General features: G+C 42.3%; 1 protein-coding gene across 1 annotated transcript in view; it reads right to left on the bottom strand.

Moving 5' to 3' along the window:
• The window catches only part of LOC117439799 (exostosin-1), a 316,371-nt gene extending 299,064 nt beyond the window's left edge, over positions 1-17,307 (bottom strand). Inside the window, exons 1-2 of the mRNA XM_034075884.1 lie at positions 17,029-17,307; positions 15,560-16,311 (exon numbers count right to left, since the gene is read on the bottom strand). Of these exons, the coding sequence (XP_033931775.1) occupies positions 15,560-16,311; positions 17,029-17,307 (1,031 nt within the window). The remainder of the gene's footprint in view (positions 1-15,559; positions 16,312-17,028) is intronic.
• Positions 17,308-21,405: the final 4,098 nt, after the last annotated feature.

The following is a 21,405-nucleotide window of genomic DNA, read 5'->3' as shown; positions in this document are numbered from 1 at the left end:
GAGACTCTCAACTCTCTCTGGTGAGTGCATTGTGTGTGTGTGTGTGTGTGTGTGTGTGTGTGTGTGTGTGTGTGTGTGTGTGTGTGTGTGTGTGTGTGTGTGTGTGTGTGTGTGTGTGTGTGTGTGTGTGTGTGTGTGTGTGTGTGTGTGTGTGTGTGTGTGTGTCTTGGCTTATGAGAGCTGTCGACACACACTCTGTCAGGTCGTCGTGCAAAAGTCAAATATGTTCTTAAGTCCAGTGGGTGATGATTCTTTTTTACGCAGACATACTTTGAACAGATTGAAATGACTGCACAAACCGTAACGGCCCGTCGACACAGCGGCGTGCGTTGAAAGCTTCACCGTTCACTTTGAATGGGGTGACGGCACTTTTCGCCGAACTGCATTGTGGGAAGCGACGAGGAGCGTTGCTGGCGTGGCTCGCTGCAAAAGTTGAGCAATGTTCAACTTTTGACGCCTCGGCAGAAGCGTCAGCCAATCGAATCGTATGCCAGTACACACTCTAGCCAATCAAACCGCTGCTTGTGTGTCCGGGGCGGGAGATTCATGTGATTGGTTGTTGGTCGAGTTTCAAACCCGGCCGCCGGCAAGCGTCAACGCACGCCGCTGTGTGGACGGGCCGTAACGATAACCAGCTTGTACTTAACTTAATACCTAGACGTTGAATTTACTAACGCTTCCATATTGTTGCCAGATCGGGCTTCGACCCATCTGGGCTAGTATTGATTAAGGTTGGTTTGGATGGTAGAGGAAATGTGGTTGCTTTTTCCAAAATTGGCTGGGAGGAGAACAATATTCACAAACAAAGTGACATGTAATGGTTTGAAACAGTTGAATATCTGTACCACTCATATTATGGACTCGTTTATTTGAAAAGATGTGTTGTATTCAATCGTCGTAAGGGATGATTTTGACTCTTATTTGCTACTCACACAAAAAAGTTTATTTTAAACCACCATTAAAAAATCATTTCACTTAATTTCATCTTTGTCCCTAAAGGTGGATCCAAGTGAATGTTTTGCAGGTCCCAAATCAATTATCAAGTCCTTCACGTTTAGTTTTCAGTCAAAATTTGCCCATTTTGCATATTGTTATTTGTTTGTTGTTGGCCACTGCACAGTTTTTACATGCAAGCAGATAATAATTGTTATAGACTGGAGCTCAGAGACGTAACGTTAGTTCTCAGCGGTTTTCTCCGTCAACATGGTGCTGTCAAGACAAACAAAGCAGATCTGGGAAACTAGGTGCTGACCAGGGGCGGACTGGCCATCTGGAGAATCTGGAGAACCACAGACCGGCCGGTCGTCAAGGGCCGTTGACGACCGGCCGGCCCTTTAAAAAAAAAATAGTTTAACGTCATAATTTAAGTGTGGTTCTTATCTGTCAAATAATAACACTCGAAGAAGAAAAAAGACCGGCCACACGAAGAGAAGGGATTAGACGCCGCGGAGAATGAAAAAACATGGATACAAATCAAAGAAAACTAAAAGAAAAAGGTGGGGCCGAGAAGGCAAGAGAGAAAAAGGTGAAGTCACTCGCAGCAGGTGAAGCATAAATGTTGCAAATTGACAGACCTTTTTGGCAGCAGCGCTGCTACGAGCACTATCAGCAGCAGCAGCTTAGAAGAAGTGCAAGATGATGAAGAGAATGATGAGGGCGCGAGTTCAGATATACAGCCAGCCTGCGTTCATGATGAGGGGCAGAGTTGAGCTGCTGGAAGAACCAGCTCAACTGGCACATACACACGTGCAGGGCAAGAGCAAGAGGTGTGAGAACTATCCCTTGAACTCAGTGGCGTTTTCTCCTGGAGGCCAAGAGAAGCCCGGCTTCCCCTGAATTTTGGATTGTAGTTATAATTTTAATAAATAAATAAAAACACTTCATTTAGTTTCGGTAATTATTCTGCCGGCCCGTCTCTCCCCCATTCTCATTGAGTATTTTACAAAGAGTGAAACAGCGCCCCTCTAGATGTTATGGTGAAACAGTAGATTGCACTCTCTGTTGCGAGAGGAGGCCAGCCGAAATTGGCTTCCCTTGGTGAAAAAAAAATGGAGGGATTGACCAATCAGATGAGGCTCACGTCATGCCTCACAATCCAATCAAATCGCATCAACTTCAGTTCGTACTGTATCACCGCCCTTAAAAAGTAGCAAGCAACTGAAGCAAGTGCAATTATGGAGGGTAGAGATTGAGTATTTCATCAAAGATAATTGTACTAAACTTCCGCTACGGCAGCAACTAAAAATAAAATCTGATGACAGGCCAATGCCCAAACTGGAGCTGTGTACAGAGAGGGAAAAAGGAGCGAATCGGGCATAAAACTTTAAATAATAAAGATTTCTAACATTTGACATTTCATGTGGCCGGACTGGGTCAGTTTGCAGGGCTGAATTTTAGTCGCAGCCCGCCCCTGGTGCTGACGTGCTGGTAATGAATATCATTAATGTGTGTTTACTCAGGAAGTAAATGGATGTGTGGCGCACTTCAATCTTCAGGCTTGGCGGGAGGCATCAAGTATTTTCAAGTCAAAAGACTCAACTCCAAGTAAAGTCTTTCAACCAATTTCCTTGTATGAAAACAAAAAATAAGCACGTTCACATGCAGCCATTTAAAAGTGGAAGAAGAACAACACTTCCCTGTTCCTCTCAGATAAAACCTCTGTCCTTTTCTTTCTAAGCAGCGTGGTGCGTGAGTATGTGATGGATCCACTCTGCAATCCATCCTGCCACACAGTGTTCCCTCTACTTTCCCGCCTCTCTAATTCCTTCCGATGTGTCTCTCTAAGCGACGGATGGATGGCAAACATCCCTGAACGACCCGCACACCTTTACTTCAACTCAACTGATCGTCAGCTCTCCGCTAACAAATGGATAGAAAGGAAGAAAGAAAGAGTGCGACAGAGAAATTAGAGTGTGGTAGGCAGAGAGGTGGAAATGAGCCGGCAGTGGAGGAGCAGGAAAAAGCAGTAATTGAGTTGAAACTTGTTTTCTGGGTACACGAGCACAGCATGAGATGTGCGGATGAGTGAGGAGGCTGCTGACACTTCATACGGCTGCAGAAAATGACATCCTTTCCACAGATAGACAGCCTAGCTTCACATTCTGATGTTTTCCCAGTTCCTCCGCTGTGTGACTGTCAAACAGGTCCGGTGAGGAATGGGCAATTACTGTTTCTTTTTGTTTTTAGGGGGAAATTATTCAAAATGCAAGATTAGATTTTTTAAACGAAGTCACAGAGAAAAGTCCATTTGAAGGAAGCATTCAAAAGGTTTATGTTTTCCAACTTTTAACAATGTATTTTGAACTTTTCCCCGATTTAAAGGAGAAACCAAATGGTTGCCTGGTGGTCATGGGGGATTGTGGGTGATTTTTAAGTTGATATGGAAATATTTATAGAAAACTGTGTCACTCACATCCATTGAGCAACATTAGAAATCATCTAGACTCAAAACGCAAATCAAAGTCAAATATTGGCTCTATTTTAGCTCATGTATTGGTCCCTACCAACCAATGAAAAAAAAGATATTGGGCTCTTTAGCTGCTAAATATGTTCACTAACCTGTCGGTCTGCTGTTATGTGCCAAGCAGGTAGAGGTTGAGAACGGCTGGTTTCTAACAATGAGCAGAATCTTTCGCTTTTCATTCAAAAAGTCATATTGTACTTCCAACGAGTGGATATCAGAGAGAAAACTAAAATAATAATGTTGCTGAGAATTGGTTTCATTGGTTCTCTATTAACGATGTTTGCAAGGAGGCTGATAAACACATTAAAAACGAAAACCTGAAAATGTTTGATTTAAAAAAAAGAAAAACATTATTCAGGGAGCGTTACTTTTCCTTCAAATAGTACTTGCTAGGGATGTCCCGATCACTTTTTTTTGCTCCCGATCCGATTCCGATCATTTGATTTTGATAATCTGCCGATACCGATTTTTCCCGATCCGATCTTTATGCAATGCATTAAGAGAAAAGAAAGGGAACAGATAACGGCTGGTCAACGTGATGAATTCAGCTATCTTGGCTGTTATTGTTTGGCCTTTTCACTGTTCTGGGGCAGTTTCTCTTTCCTTTTGAAAGTCTCTGAAAGTGTTGGTTGTTTCAGTTCCGTTACCTGAGTGGCCGCTGTGTACTCGTCGTGTTGTTGTTGGTGTTTGTTTCTCAGGTAGCGTATTAGATTGGTCGTGTTGAACGTAGCTCTGTTCTTTCCACCACGCGGAACCTCCGCCTTGCAAACATTGCATCTGGCTGTTACACTGCCTTCGCTTTCAATTTTATAATACTTCCAAACTCCTGACATTTTCTCTGTCCGGAGTCACCAGCTGAACGTAGCCTCTCGTTAGCTTACCGCTGCTATTAGACACTGCGCCCACTCTGTTGCCAGCTTTCAGAGAAATAAGCAAGGTCTGAAAACAAGCCCAAAGAAAGCAACACATACATGATGTTGTGTAATTTTAAACCAAAGCTAAGGCCTCAGGATGACTTTAAGACGTGAACATGGTCATTTTTGTTTTGTAACATTAAATAAAATAAAAATATTTTATAAAAAAAAAAAGAAGAATTCACGATCCCCGATTTTTTTCTCCCGATTCCGATCTTTTGAAAATCACGTGATCGGCTCCGATCCCCGATCACGTGATCGGATCGGGACATCTCTAGTACTTGCTGTTGCAAAATTCATTACAAAAAATACCTACATTTAATTCCTAGAAGACACAGTTGGCTGATGATAGCATGACAAGGTAAAACTTGTGAGAAGGTGCATCTTGAGTTGAGGACATTTTGCCAACTGATTTCCTCCCCCAGAAAGTTAAAGATAGTGCTTGAAAGTGAGAAGTTGAAATGGCGTATATGAGTTTCACAAACTGCTGTTTTGGATTTATTGAATTAACACTTCCATTTTTAGAGCTGAAAAGTCTATTGAATCAATCCGACAAATGTTTAAGATCCCGGTTTGTGATTTTCACAGCGACTGCCTTCCCTTTGATACATTAACTTATTTTTCCCGTTAAGACTGACAGAGGTTCAGCGGGAATAAATGCCAAGGTCTTATCACGCTAAATGCCAATCTATGTTTGGCTTTCACAGAACCATTAACCGTTAACCTCTATTCATCTGCTGATTGGCCGGCATGGTCCAAGTCAAACACGATCAATAGAGCTTCCTTTTACCCTCCAACCAGCCTTGGCAGAAACCTTCGATGTATTGATGAGTTAATCCGCTGGCAGATCAGCAGGAAGCTCAATGGGCCCAAAGAAACTCTTGAAGATCCTGTAAGCAATCAGCTGGCCAAACACACACATTACAACTACCTTCATCTTTATACACAGTATATCACGACTGTCATTCATAAATCCTGATGACCTTCATATGACCATCCCTGCATTAAGCTGTGGCCAAAAAAAATTCTACAACTAAGTTCTGTAACCCAGTGCTGTTGGAAATCAGACTTCAAATGTCAGATAAACCTGCAGACAAAACCCAAAGTGTTTCACTAAAGTACCTCTGGGCTGAAATTGCTTTAAAGAGGCCCTATTATGCTTTTTGAAGATTTCCCTTTCCTGTAGTGTGTTATATAAGTTTTAGTGCATGTAAATGGTCTGTAAACGCCTCCATTAGACTCCTTTGTTTACTTCCGAAACACAGTGGCATCACTATGTCATAGGGGTGTAACGGTATCCGTATTCGTCCCGTCACGGTTCGGCACATGCAGTCACACGGCGAATACGCCTTTTTTTTACAAGTGGGAAAAAAGTCTGTCCTTCAGGGCAGTATCCACTACACTATATATAATCCAGGGGGCGGTATTGCGCCTAAAAGCTGTTTGCCCGCCGCCCTTAAACAACAACTGAAGAACAAGAAGAAACACAACAACAAAACGAACTAAATACAAGAAGAAGAAAAGTTAGTATGGCGATTTCAGATAACACACAGGAGCTAGAACCCCCTGCTTCTTGTGGGAACATTTCGGGTTCCCTGTGGACTACAATAACGATGAGGTGTGCGAGTGGTGGATCGGACGAGGACGGTGTGTCGGCGTTGTTCTACAGCGGTGCGGTATGCTAATGGTAACACACGCCAAACATGCTACATCATATCAGAAGGCATCACCCAGAGTTGCCACTCACCGGAGCCCGGCAAAAGACAACAGCAGGTCAGCAGCTGATCCCCGCTGTTTTTAAGAAGCCAATAGACATGAGAGCCGAGAAACCAAAATAAATAACGGAAGCTTTTGGCATATGTTTTTCAACGACTTTGCGCTCTGGAAACACTTTCTTATTATTTATGATGTAAGACATTCTTTTTAGTTTTACAGCTTGATGAAACCTTTTTGTTTGACATCAGCCATTATAGATACTATGGCCATCTGAGTGCGTGTGGTTTGTTTTTAACTGTTTAATACAGTTAATTATTCAAAATGTCAGAGTTCCTTATTTTGAGACTGAAACTTGCACTACTGTTCAAACATAAATAACAACAAACCTGGAATTATGCATTTGGGACTTTTTTTTGCTTTTTCTTGTTGTACCGAACCGTGACTTCTGTGAACCGTTACACCCCTACTATGTCACACTCGTGCTTCTATTCCAACACATTGTACATGACAGGGGGCGGGACATATCAAAGCATCAATACACCCCTATGACATCCGTATTACACCCTTATTTTACCCATGTTACACCAATATTACACTGTTTTTAGACCAATATTACAACCAAGTAACAGCTATTGTACGCCAATATTTCACCTTAATTATACAGTTATTTCAACCCATATTACACTGTTATTATTCCCATAGTACACATTAATGCATCTGTATTACACCACCATTGTTACACCTGTATGGCACGCATTATATACCCAAGTTACCCCCATGTTATACTGTTATTACCTGCCTGAAAAGCTTCCATTGGACTCCTTTATTTACTTCAGTATCATAGTGACATCACTATGTAACACTGGCACTTCGATTGGGTAGCCCTCCAGCACATTGTAGGTAAAAGGTTAAGGGGCGGGACAATCACAACTGAGCTGGCCAGCTAACCAATCAGAGCAGACTGGGCTCTGGTTTCAGACAGAGGGGGAAAATAGGTGCTGCAGCACAGTATGAGAACAATAAAGAGCTTTTTGAACATTAAAGCATGAAGACACTACATACTGATATACACATGAACATCAGCAAGAGAGGACTCTTTAAAGTAGAGACACTACATACTGATATACACATGAACATCAGCAAGAGAGGACTCTTTAAAGTAGAGACACTACATACTGATATACACATGAACATCAGCAAGAGAGGACTCTTTAAAGTAGAGACACTACATACTGATATACACCTGAACATCAGCAGGAGAGGACTCTTTAAAGTAGAGACACTACATACTGATATACACCTGAACATCAGCAGGAGAGGACTCTTTAAAGTAGAGACACTAAATACTGATATACACCTGAGCATCAGCAGGACAGGACTCTTTAAAGTAGAGACACTACAAACTGATATACACCTGAAAATCAGCAGGAGAGGACTCTTTAAAGTAGAGACACTAAATACTGATATACACCTGAGCATCAGCAGGAGAGGACTCTTTAAAGTAGAGACACTACATACTGATATACACCTGAACATCAGCAGGAGAGGACTCTTTAAAGTAGAGACACTACATACTGATATACACCTGAACATCAGCAGGAGAGGACTCTTTAAAGTAGAGACACTACATACTGATATACACCTGAACATCAGCAGGAGAGGACTCTTTAAAGTAGAGACACTACACACTGATATACACCTGCACATCAGCAGGAGAGGACTCTTTAAAGTAGAGACACTACATACTGATATACACCTGAACATCAGCAGGAGAGGACTCTTTAAAGTAGAGACACTACATACTGATATACACCTGAACATCAGCAGGAGAGGACTATTTAAAGTAGAGACACTACAAACTGATATACACCTGAACATCAGCAGGAGAGGACTCTTTAAAGTAGAGACACGACATACTGATATACACATGAACATCAGCAGGAGAAGACTCTTTAAAGTAGAGACACTACAAACTGATATACACCTGAACATCAGCAGGAGAGGACTCTTTAAAGTAGAGACACTACATACTGATATACACATGAACATCAGCAGGAGAGGACTCTTTAAAGTAGAGACACTACATACTGATATACACCTGAACATCAGCAGGAGAAGACTCTTTAAAGTAGAGACACTACATACTGATATACACCTGAAACTGAGATAGTAGGGCCCCTTTAAATCAAATAGCTCAAAGTAACACATTGTACTGGATTCAGGTAAGAAACAAAAAATGTATCTGAAAAAGAAAGAAATCAACATATTGTGTAAATGGGAGATAATGCAGTACTTGATATATTCACTACACAGATATCCCAATCAGAAACCCCTTAATACACATTCCTTTAATAGGTTGTTTTGCCACACATCAAAGTGTTTAAACGTCCTGAATTTCTCTTTCTTCTTCTCTCTAAAACTGGCAGAGGCTTTTATTATTCCTCACGGTGCTCTCCATCATGACTTGAATCAAAGATGCTCTGAAACGGCAGGAAAAGCTTTGCCACGGTTCAGTTTTGCTTGTTGGACAACGGGGGAAAGAAAGGCAGAGGGAGGGCGAGGAGAGATAAGGGAATAAAGGAGGAGAAGAAGAATGAAAGAGATGAAGAGAAGAGGATTGGCAGTGAGGGAGATAAGCACACATGTAAAGAGAACATCTACTTTTGATGTGCTTTAATAGAGCATCTAACAACAAGGCCGGGAAGCAAAATAACTGATAACACACACATTCTGCACTTACTGGACTACACACACAGCGTGGCCACCCACATGACCACAGCTGACATTTTAATGAATACTGTCAGCCTCTTCTCTCCCGTCATACATATTGAATTGTGCAGCTGCCGAACCCTCCCAGATGTGACAGCAGCTGTGTTTCCATCTGAGGATCCTCAACAGTCTGAGACGCATCCAATTAGAAGCAGCGCATTATAACTAATGCATTCAATGTCTTTGCTTATTATGAGACAATTAGTGATGGAGACACATTTGTGAAATGACGACAGAGTGGAAACATATCAATAAACAAGTGCTTGCTCGCATCACTGGGAGAAGTATTCAGATCCTTCACCTAAGTTAAAAAATAACAACGGAAATACTTCGATAAGTAAAAGTATTTGAAGTATGAAAAGTAGTTATTATGCAGTAAAATATTACCTCGTCAGCTTTTGTACTTTAATGTATGGTGTTGTTGGATTAATATAAGCGTACGGCATCGATGTGCATGCTGTATTTCACTGCTGTAGATATTTATTGTTGTGTTAATTGTTTATTTTACTCTTTTTATATAGTTCAATATATCTAGCAATATAGTTCAATCTATTAGTAGTTCATATTCTATAAGAACATGTTTTTATCTTTGGTGCTGGCCTACATTTCACTTAAGTCGAAATAACAGCCGTGTTTTTATCTCTTAAAATATTTGTTTAACCTAAAAATAGGGAAAATGTTTGTCGACCAATAAAGTAACACTTCATCTTTGACTCCATTAGACCAAAAAAAGAAATGACATTCAAAATTCAAATTCGTATCTTTAACTTGACAGCAAGGGTGTGAAATAAAATGTGTGATCTAGAAAGTAGAAAAAGCTGTCGAACAAATGTAGTAAAGTGAAAACATGCTCTGAGATTCAGTATAATGAAGTACAGTCGTCGTCAACACTGTCCAACATATCAACCGGTAAAATGTACAGTAAGCTGCATTTAATTGCTTTGATAAAAATGTACCAAATTTCCCTGTAAAATGTTAAAAAGGCATTCATGACTTTATGGAAAACCTATGTCAATGCTTAAAACCCTACGCGAGTAAGACGGCGTCTGTTTCAACACTTTCTCAAGGATTATAATTAGCATGAAAGGAGAGAAAAAGCTAAATTAGCGTCAAGACCCTGCAGAGAAAGAAGGAGGCGAGCAGAGAGGCGGAGAAGAAGGTGTTTATGGACCTCTCATCACATCTGACCATCTTCTACTCTCTTCTTGTTTGACCATCATGAAAGACGTGACAGCGATCTGTATTAAGGCGCTCTGTAAATTGAGCCCTCGGTATCCGACAGAGAGACGCTTCTTTGTTGATGAAGCCGGCTGTTATCTACGTACAGTAAAAACAGCCAGTTCAATCCGCTCAGTGGGAGGTGAGATCTCTATCCATCGCCTTCTTACACAGCTTAATTCAATTGGAGAGCAATTATCGACCGCCCGAGGCTTGGAGATCCTCGTCGGTTTGTGTTCGCATCAGGGAGGCTTGCTGTGAAGGACCCCCCCCCCCTTCTGTATTGATGTACTGCTGAGTGTAAAACACCAGAGCAGACAGCTTCAAACAGACGGGAAGACTTTCTCCGACACAACCTCAGCATTCAAGAGTGTGAAGCTGAGGCGACAGGCGATGCTTGTGTCTCTCTGTGATGTGTTTAATGAGCAAGTAGAACAAAAGAATAGTTTAATTTAAGGAATATAGTACAATCAAGAACAACATAAACTACTTATACAGAGGTGGAATAATCTAAGAGGAAGAAAATCGTTTAAATTCTGCATAGGAGGGAAAAGAATTCGAGAGTATTTGGAGAAATGTCAGAACTTTTTTTCTGACTTTTCTCAAAAAAATCCCTTTCACGTGTGGCCCAATCATCTTCCCTGAAATCCCACACGGTCTTCACTATAAAGGCTTTAGCATTCATTTCATATTTATGATTTATGGCAACGCCCTAAAGTTATAAGTAGGTTGTTTATTATAAGTATTACTATTTGGGAATGGAGTGGCGCAGTGGGCTGTGCGTCAATCATCAGATCAAGGGGGGCGTTGGGGAACTCCAGTTCGAAACCCGACACCACCGCGTCAGGCCGTTGTGTCCTTGGGCAAGACACTTCACACACATTTGCTCCTGTGGGTATTGTCCACAGTACATGACCGTTAGATGTGTGTAGTGTGTAGTGTGTACTTGTAAAGCGCCTTGATCACTTCGAGGTGTGAAGAGTGGCGCAGTGGGCTGTGCGTTGATCATCAGCGTTGGGGGACATGAGTTCGAAACCCGCCGCTGAGTCTGTAAAGCTGTTGTGTCCTTGGGCAAGACACTTTACCTGAATGCTCCTGTATCGTCCACAGCACGACCGTTACATGTGTGATATGTGTGTAATGTGTATTTGTAAAGCGCTTTGAGCGTCTGGAAAAGCGCTATAATAAATGTAAGGAATTATTATTATTAGGATTCAGAAAGGTTTTAAAAGCTTTATTGTTTAATGCACATAAGATTTTCTTCGGAAACAACTATGCTATAGCTAAACTATATTAACATAAAAATTAAAATACATAAAGTGGAATACAATAATGCCTGAGAATAAAAAAGAGATAATGGTGCAAGTAAGTTTCAGCAATAAAAAAATATATACATCTAAGATAATTTTTAATATCGATTAATCTGTCGATTTTTTTGCAAGATCATCCAAAGTCGTTGCGTCGTGCTTTGTCGATCTACAACATACTGTGTATTCACTTAAATATGATGCAATACAAAGGAACGGAGGACATCTCATTCGAGAGGCTGAAATGTGCCTTTTCTTTCAAATGGCTTTTTAATTGATTAGCAGTCGCTTCTTTTTCTGTCAATTGACTTATTGATTGGTTGACCTATTGTTGTTTGCTCAAATTGTACTTTTCTAATCTGACTTCCTTTTTTTAAAACGCAACTAAATAATCGACGGACACCAAATCATTACTGCTTTCAATCAGCTCCAAAAATCATTCATATAAAAAGTGTTCATAGAAATATGTCACTCGACGACAAATGATAACAAGAGAACAAATAAATCTCTGCTGAGGAAAAACCTCAATGCCACCATTGTAATAAGCTTTTGCTTTTAGATGTCATGCCGGACTGAGACAGAGAAAGACTAATGTAGTGTTTGTTCAGTGAAGGAGGCCCTCAGCTCTCATCAATGTGCTCCATTGATTATCACTCTGTGTTTTGTGTGAGATAATCCGTCCTTTTCAAGCACCTTCTACATTAATACTTTTATGTTCTACTGAAACCAAGTCCATTTATATTTCCTCACCATAAAAGCTGCTTCTAAGAGCTCATAAAGCCACCGGGGTTACCAGCCACATTCATTCAAACGGAGAACACTTTTATGTACTTCAACATCCTGTTTATATACCGACAATTTGCAGTTATATAATCAGGCAGAAAACAGCAACAACCCTCTTGCTACACAACAACAAATACATCGGAAATAAATAAGAAATAAAATGCCTTAGGGTAAAGTGATTTGAGAGGCAAGCTGATGTATCATAAATTCAGCTTCCTGTGTGTCAAAGAATAGATTTCTAAATACTGCTGCTGGTTTATAAAGCACTGAATGGTTTCGGCCCAAATTACATTTCTGACCTCCTGCTAAATTATGAACCATCCAGATCTCTCAGGTCTTCAGGGACTGGTCAGCTTTCTGTCCCCAGAGTCAGAACTAAACATGGAGAAGCAGCGTTCCGTTATTATGCTCCAAATATCTGGAACCAACTCCCAGAAACCTGCAGGTCCGCTGCAACTCTGACTACTTTTAAATCCAGCAAGAAGACTTTTCTTTTTGTCGCTGCTTTTAATTGAAACTGAGCGGTTGTGTTTCGTTTTTGGTTAATAGACATTTGGGGCTAGTAACCCGAGGGAATCAGTGTCTGGGGACTTTTCTCTGGACGTATGTGCCATACAAGCGTACACAGCTCATGTTCGAAGAAGCCTAACGGCCCGTCTACACTACAGCATCGACAGCGTCGAAAACTCCAATCTGCCCATTCACTTTCAATGGGGTGACGTCACGTTGCCTCGCTTTTTCGCTGAACTGAATTGTGGGTAGCAGAGTGGTCCGTCTCCGCCGTCTCCGGTGTAGCCAGCGCCAGCCAATCAAATCCCGTTTCTGAAAATCTGACAGCTCAAGCCGTAGCCAATCAAACCGCGTCTAAGCTGGGAGAGATATCCCACCGTTCATTTCTATATTTCAAAAAAAGTTGGAGGAGAAACTAACTATCGCCGTAGCGAATCACCCGGTTTTGTATGACCAGACCCTCTTCACCTCCCGGGATACAAACCGGAGGAACCAGGCATGGAGGGAGGGGGCAGAGACAGTGGGGAAACTGGTAGGTTTTCGCCTGTTTGGGGAGTTTATATATATATATATTGCTCGCATAAAATCCCCGGGGTTTTTTGCTTTGTATGTCGGGGGCGGGAGATTCATGTGATTGGTTGTTGGCCGTGTTGCTTGAATAAAATCCCCAAGCTCCAGACACGCCCAGCTCCAAGCTTTTTTTGAAGCTGTAGTGTGGACGCTCCGTTAAAGAAAGGCATCAGTAAAGTGGAACTTCTGTGTGAACTATTCATATCTTAAATGCCTTTTTCTGAATGTCTTTCATTTTTGTAAAGCACCTTGAATTGCCTTGTGTTGAAAGGTGCTGTATAAATAAACTTGCCTTCCTGCTTTTATTGTTATATCAGTAAATCGCAATATTGGAGACTTGTGACGCATGTGAGCTGCTACAGATCAAATATACTGGCTTGTGGAGCAAATCGAATAAGCAGATGCACCAGTGACTACAATCCTTTCAGAAACACACTGCAGTCACAAAGAGGACAGATGTTTCACACATTGGGAATAAAACCTTGAGTTACACTGCTGACTTTCATTTCAAAAAGGTGTTTGAATCCAAATCACAGGAACAGCAGACGACCGACCTCATAGCTAAAAAAAGAGGACAAACATATTTGGTAAAAACTTTGTGAAAGAACAGAAAGTGACTGCCGGGTTTCTCACAATGATATTTTAGCCATTTTTAGTGAATCAAAAACATTAAATGTACATGTTTTTAATTATTTACTTTATATACGGAGAAAGTAAAAGGGACTGAATCACTCACAATACAGTCTGCATCAAGTTAAAGGGAGTTAGATATTGATCATCTGTTCTCATATTTCCCTTGCAGTTGGAGGGTTAGTTTAAAAAAAAAAAAAAACAGTAACATTAAACAATTTCTTAGGGAAACCTTGGATCGCCAGACGTCTCCAACCCTTGGAATCTATCCAATGATGCTTTGACTTCACTGTTCATTCTCAAACAACCCGTATATGAATGTGTGTCTTGTATCTTATCTTGTAAGTAAACATCAGGTTCTCCCAGAGGTGTCCTCTCGTGAAAACTTCACTTCACACCATTGTGTACTTTAACTGCAAAAACCTAGAGACACCGGAACTGAACGACCCAGCTGAAGAGAGCGAAAGAGAACGATTGAATAACCTAAATAAACAAAAGAGACATAATGTCGACGATTCAATAAGTGAATGATGTGCTAACATAAAGAGGTTGTATTGGATGCCTTTCATGCAAGTAAGCTCCTGAAATCATACTCTCCTGACTCCAGTCTTTTTTCTGGAGATGTCCAGAAATTATAAAATACACAACAATGTACACGCACACACACAGACTGAGTAAAATCCTAAGCCGAAACAACGACATTTCGTCACATTGCAGATGCTCCCTGCTAACGTTCAGTTGGCAGGATTCACACGGGGTCTCCTCAGGGTTTCTGCAACGTCTACACGTAAAGATGCGTCAGACTCTTGGGCTAAGATTTCCAGGAAAAAGCAGGAGAAGTTGAGAATGTTGTTCCCATTTACTCCCCACGGTCGCCATGGCGTTTTGCCTTTGAGCCGTCAGCTCTCGCTAAATATGACAAAAGGTGAAATCCTCTTCTCGGCTCAGATCTCTTCGCTCTAGAGACCAACTGCTGAGCTGACAACACACACACACACACTTCAGGGGACATTACATTGACTTACATGCATTTCCTGGAGACTTATCCTAACCCTAACCCTAACCAAGTCTTCACCCTAACTTTAATGATCCCCCTTATGGGGACCTCCAATTTGTCCCCATAAGGGAGGCGAGTCCCCACACGTGACTATGTAAACAGATTTAGGTCCCCACAAGTATAGTAATGCTAGACTAGACCACACACACACACACACACTAGGAATTTGTCCGTGAAAGCATCCGACCCGTTTCATTCAAATCGAGAAGAGGCGGCTCGTCCACAACACGTTCCAGCGGGAGAGTTTTCAGCCAACAAACAAAGATGTGTAATGATTAAGACATTAACATGCCCGTAGACACGAGGAGCTGTAATGATGTGCGACAAACACTGCATTTGAAATAACCGACAGCAAAGCGGAGGTGATAATGAGATAACTGTCACAGCGATAATATCCGATAACAAGCTGACGCCAAGTGCACTGACAATGTCAACAACCAACAGGACTTCTGGAGTTAAGGAGTGAGAACTTCCAAAACTAGCAGGAGAGTAGAAAAGGCTATTTTGAGACACAAATAAATCCTCTTAAAGTATTGGACTTCAAAGCACTGCTGTCGTTTCCAAAGGCAATCAAAGCAAACCCGGCGAAAACAAGGGAAAGAGATCAAAAAGCGTGACTTACTTTGAGTATTCTTCATTATCTCGGTCGCAGCGAGAGTCCTTGTGTTTCTCCCAGTCCTTGCCATGTTTGCATGTGGTCAGCAGAATGATATCGTCCCCGTTGTGGATGTGATACAGAGCGTTCCTCGTCTCAGAACCGATGCCAGTCAGGTACCGCTTCCCTTTGAAAACCAGCAGGTACTTCCTGGAAGGCGGCGCATCGTTGAGCGTCAGATAACCCATGCCCCCTCCTTTTAGCGGGTGCTCCTTGGAGAATAGAGGGATGGAGATATCAAAGTTGGGTCTGAAGTTGACCACGTCTGCGCTGGCCTTGGCCAACATGGCCTGGCCCACCTCGAAGCCCAGGTCCTCTGTGTAGTCCGGCCAGGTGCCAGAGTACAGGTTGAATATGAGGTGGTTCCTGCCATCGTTCCACGTGGGCAGGCTCTGGATTCGGAGCCTGACGTTCTGGACAAACTGAGCCGAGAGCTGGTCCCTGTCCAACGTGTCCACGGCCAGGATGAAGAGACAGGCCCTCGAGGGGTCCGTGGTGTGGAAGCGAGACTCCTCGATGGACGACAGGATCTTCCGGTAGGTCTCGGAGATCTCGTCCCCTCTCTGTGGAGGGTAGATGTAAACCCTGAAGCCCGTCTGGCAGCGAGCGAAGTCGAAGCAGGTTTCCATGCGGCAGCGCTTGTTCCTGTAGATGTTGTCTCGGATCGCTCGGCGTTCACGAGGCGACGTGTGCTGGTGTTGGACCTGAGGGCTGTCCTCCTGCAGACACACAGTCTATGTCATCAATCCATCAACACCGCATGATCAATTCACAGCGAACACATGAAGAAAATAAAGCTCTCCTTTAAAATGCCTTAAACTCTGATATCATATTCCAGTTCTGCCTTCATTTAAAAAAGATAGACGGTTACATTTAATACATGGTTAATACAAATGTATTTTCCAGTCATATTTCTCTTCACATCTGACTCTGAATAGTCATGAAGCGCCCCCCTGATATCTGCCCTTCACATAACTTAAACGCGCTGTACCTTATTGGAGAATTGTACATGCACCCCCTTTGACAGCATTTTGCACGTTTGGCAAATCTGTGGCCTCCCAGTTATTCTTTTTATGGTAATAAACAAGATCAAACTGGCTCAATGCAAGACACAGAGCTGACCGTTAACAGCCATGAGTTACAAATGGAATAACATCTGCATTTCCCACACGTCTTAATCGGATATCGCCATTTTGTGAATAAGGCCTAATTCAGAATATCCGTTTACTTGACCCGTATCAAATCCAGAAGATTGTCATATTAGGTTGACTATTTATGCATTCATAAATATGTGCACGATAGGACTCACTTGACCATAATGCAGCACTTACAACCAGGAAAAGACAACACTTATGGATTTAGGATATCAACATTTTAGACAATTTCAAAATGTGTCAATATATCAATATATATCCCAGTCCGATAGCCCTGTGTACCTCCTGCTCTCCTCCCTCCAGGTACGGCTCCAGCAGCTGGGTGGACTCAGGCCAGTGCCTTGGGGGTCTGGAGGGGCTCCTCTGGGGCAGGGGCTGGTACACCTCCTGGCTCTGGTGGTAGTACTGGTAATCCGGCTGGTGGTACTGGGGGTACTGGGGAAACTGGTGATATTGGTACGGCTGCTGCTGGAACTCCCCGATTTGCAGACCCCACAGGTAGACGAGGAAGAGAAGACCGGCCCCCACAGACACAAGCAGGTACCGCTTCTTGGCCTGCATGTGTGCTGTGGGGGGGGGGGGGGGGAGGAAGAGGAGGAGGTGGAGGGATAGAGACAGGAAGAGAGGAGGAGGAAGAGTAAGGGGGGGATAAAGAGGAGGACGAGGAACTAGGAGAGGAGGAGCAGGGAGGTAGACACAGGTCCGCTCGACCCACAGACAGGCTCTCTATCCACAGCTCGGCATGTTGGGATTTGGAGTCACTAAAAGAGACAAATAAATATAAATGAATTACCCTACAAGTTACTAATAAAGTTACCAAACAAAGTCAAACTTGTTGGCAACTTTTTCAAGAGAAGGCTAGACAAACATCAGTGTAAAGGCACTATACTGTATGTCGTTTAAAAAGCTGATCATTCTCATCCTAAAGCTTTATGTTTTGACAGATTTAATAATCATGTTGAGTCCAATGAAGATCAAAATAAATCTAAGAAATAAATAAAAAGAAGCCATGTCCAGTTATAGGTGTCAGGTTCCATAGTTTGAAAAAACCCACACAAATAGTCCTTAGCATCAAATAAAGGCAAACACGCATGCATGCCACTGTAAGCAATATGTTGTTAAAGTCCTTAAAGAAAACCAGAATCTAAAACAAGTGCCATTCACAAGTTTGCCAATTCAATGTCTTTTACTTTTTGTAGAGCTTTTTATCTAATTAGATATTACTAAAGCCATTTAGCAAACAGCATGTGTAATCCTTGTAACTAGGCCTACCTGTGCAGCAAACATTTTGAACAGTAACCGGTGTTTCCGGGTCGTGCGATTAAATTGCGAATATATCCCAACATTCGCATCAGTAACACTAGATTAAAATGCAACTGGGGCAAGCTTAATAGGTGGAGTTTTAATGAAGAAAGACGAGGATGTTTGATGCTAAATTTAGCACTAAACTGCAGGATTTCTCAATGAGGATACATGAGGAAACACGTGGAATATCTGTACCGTAACTACCGCTAAGTAAGCGATCTCCATAAATAACGTTTGGATGATAGTAATGATTTGTTTCCGGTCGCCTGAGTCCACAATTTAAAAGCTAGAACACTCGGTGCACTGCTCTACCTGTTTACAGGGAACACCTGTGGTCCCGGGAACAGATCCGGACCTCCGCGGCTCCCCTCCAGCCGGAGCACCGCTCCTCAGCTCGGATACACATTCTCCAGCTCGACGGCCCAAAACACCCGATCACAAATCCATCCGCGAATCTGAAATTATGTTCAAAGCAAGTTTTCCCAGCTGTCACTGAGCTCTGCGTCCGTTGGGAAGCCCAACACGGTGCGCTGGCTTCATCCTCCCCGCGCCCCAGTCTCAAACTTTCCTCGTGGAAAGACCACGGAGTGATTTTCACGTGCACGAGGCTCCGGCCGGGCGAGCACGCACCTTTTTATCCGCGTGGCAGGTATCCGAGGTGGGAGCACACGATCATCTGCCAGAACAGCCGGGATAACACCGACAGCATCCATCCAGAATTAACTGCTGTGTTAACATGCATGGCAAATCGTCAACTGCCATCACCCTTTAAAACAAAAAAAGGAAATCCCAGCAAGACAAGATCCAAACTTTTAAATGTTATTCCACCTGCACGCCGGGTGAGAAACAAGCAATGATCAGCATCCCAGGTGAGGTAAGGGAATGCCGGCGCACCTGATCCGGGGAGACGCGCTTCGATACAATCCCATTAGGTGCGTATTCACGGTCTGACGACAGGCAGCGGGGTTTCCTCAATAGGGGGAGAGTGATGGAGAAAAAGAACAGCCTGAGTGCTGGTGTTTCGAGGTTATTCCATCCTGACTGCTCGCCTCCAGCAGACCCGCTGTCCTCATGTTTCCTTCCTCAGATGGATGTGGACTGCGCCACCGTGCAGCAGCAGCAGCAGCAGCAGCAGCAGCAGATAAGCCCGACACACTGAGGGGGGTTTGGAGCAGGCATGGCTCCGATGGTGAGGTGAAGGAGCTTGCAGTGATTCAGCATCTCTCAGTCTGCATTTCAAGCTTGGTTTTTATCAGTTTAATAATGTTAATAAGTCCTCAGAAATGTATTTGGAAGCAGTAGATTCAACCAGGTCTTTCATATTGACTTTGCCATTCATCTTTACAAACCTAACTCCATTCAGAAATCTGTAGGGTTAGTAATACATTACATGTTAGATGCTTTTATCCAAAGCGACATACTCAATACTGTGGACAATCCCCACCGGAGCAATTTGGGGTGAAGTGTCTTGCCCAGGGACACAACGACATGCTGACTGCAGTGGGGTTTGAACCTGCGCTCCCCTGATCCGAACACCAACGCACCATTCCACTGCGCCACACTCCTCCCGTATGCATTATCTGAGTTTAGCAGTTGTAAAACACGACTTCCAAAAGGCACATTTTAGGCATTTTGGTTGCATCGTTTATGCAGCTTGTTCGAATAAGATATGAACTTACTGCCCCTGCACTAAAAAAATTAATACGTTGACTTTAATTAAATGTATTATGTCAACAGATTCCACATAATTGTATTAGGTTAGTTGAAAGCAATAATATATTAGGTTTAATTTCATATTATTGCTTTCAACTAACTTATGTGTGTTGAATACCTTCATTAAAGTAAATGTTTCAGATTGTCAGTTAGGTTCGTCTCATGAGTAAACTCGTCGAGGTTTTATTTTCATGAAGTGCTGCCTGGTGCTCAATGGATGCAAATTCGCTCTCAGCGTGTCTTGTTGAGTTTCTTATAATTAAGAAGATTTCTAATGCAGTTTGTTGTTTTCCCCAATTTACACGACTGAATTAGAAAACACTCTCGGCTGTTGGAAAGTTTTGTAATCTGCATGCAATTTGTCTCGTTTGCCGCACTCTGCAGGCTCCCCTTGAGGTAATGATAATGTAGTTGCAAATGATGTTAAAAGGATTTGTCAAGGCCTGTCAAGGTTTAGTGAACTGACTCCTTGCCAACCTAAACCACTTTTAATTAAGCTCTCACTCCATTTCATCTCTCAATGGCTCAGATATTCGCCCGATGAATCAACTTTGACCACTTGTCCTTTCATCTCTCCTGCCCCTTAGTCATGTTGCTATTATTTCCCCCGAAGCCATCGACTGAATACAATTCAATTGGTAATGATTTGAGAAGATGTCATTATCTGTTATCTGTTTGTAGATGTTTCTGAGCCACACAGAGGCAGATCATGAAGCAAACAGTGCCATCGTGTGGTTCATGTTGCAGCCCACACTTCAATAGTTCCAGTTCACACACACACACACACACACACACACACACACACACACACACACACACACACACACACACAGCTGCAAAAAGACAGGACTGTAGGAAATAAAATGATATTTAAGTACAATGTACCCCTGGCAGGCAGGAGGAGATGCAAACCATAGAAGAAGAAATCAGAAAATGTAAACTTAATATTATTCCACTGAGCCTAAGAGACTGTCTAGCTAATTTATGACATTTACTCTGTTACTTTGAGGTAGGCTATTACTTTTCCCCAATGTAATGGCACTTTACATTGTTCCTCCACTACAATTTAGAGGCACCCTTTATACTTCTTCCTGCACTACAGTTTTACGGTTTGTACTTTAACATGAGCCATCAAGTTAAAATATCTACAGTTTTATAAATAAATACTGTACTTACATGTGGCTGTGTCAACATACACTAGAAAAGTGCTATATGAGTGCAATCCATTTACTATACAAAAAATACTAAAACATTGCGACATAATCTGAAACAGAATCTGTCAAAATCGAAAATCCTTTACTCGTCCCAAAGTGGAGAAATGTATATTGTTAGAGCAAAGGAGCAGATAAAACGCAAAAAGGCAAGACAATCAAACATATTTAAGCATAAATGGACTTCCTGTGCAAGTGTACAGTTCAAGGTACTGTGTACACCAAGTTATTAATGCGTCTCAGGCTTTTAAAATCTCTTAATGGAGCCGATGAAAGTGCATCTTCTCCAGCTTGTTGTTCTGCATTACATATCTGATCCATTGCTTTGGTCAGCTTTGTTTTCTCCTCATTTGAATTCATTCAGGGCTTTATAAATCACATGTACTCAACCCGTTTCCAGTCTCTTCCTTTTGTGTTCTCATTTATTCTG

Source organism: Pseudochaenichthys georgianus, chromosome 24 (assembly GCF_902827115.2).
Source record: "Pseudochaenichthys georgianus chromosome 24, fPseGeo1.2, whole genome shotgun sequence".
NCBI lineage: Eukaryota > Metazoa > Chordata > Actinopteri > Perciformes > Channichthyidae > Pseudochaenichthys > Pseudochaenichthys georgianus.
Note: the sequence above shows the minus strand (reverse complement) of the source record. Positions and strands in the feature narration are given on the sequence as shown.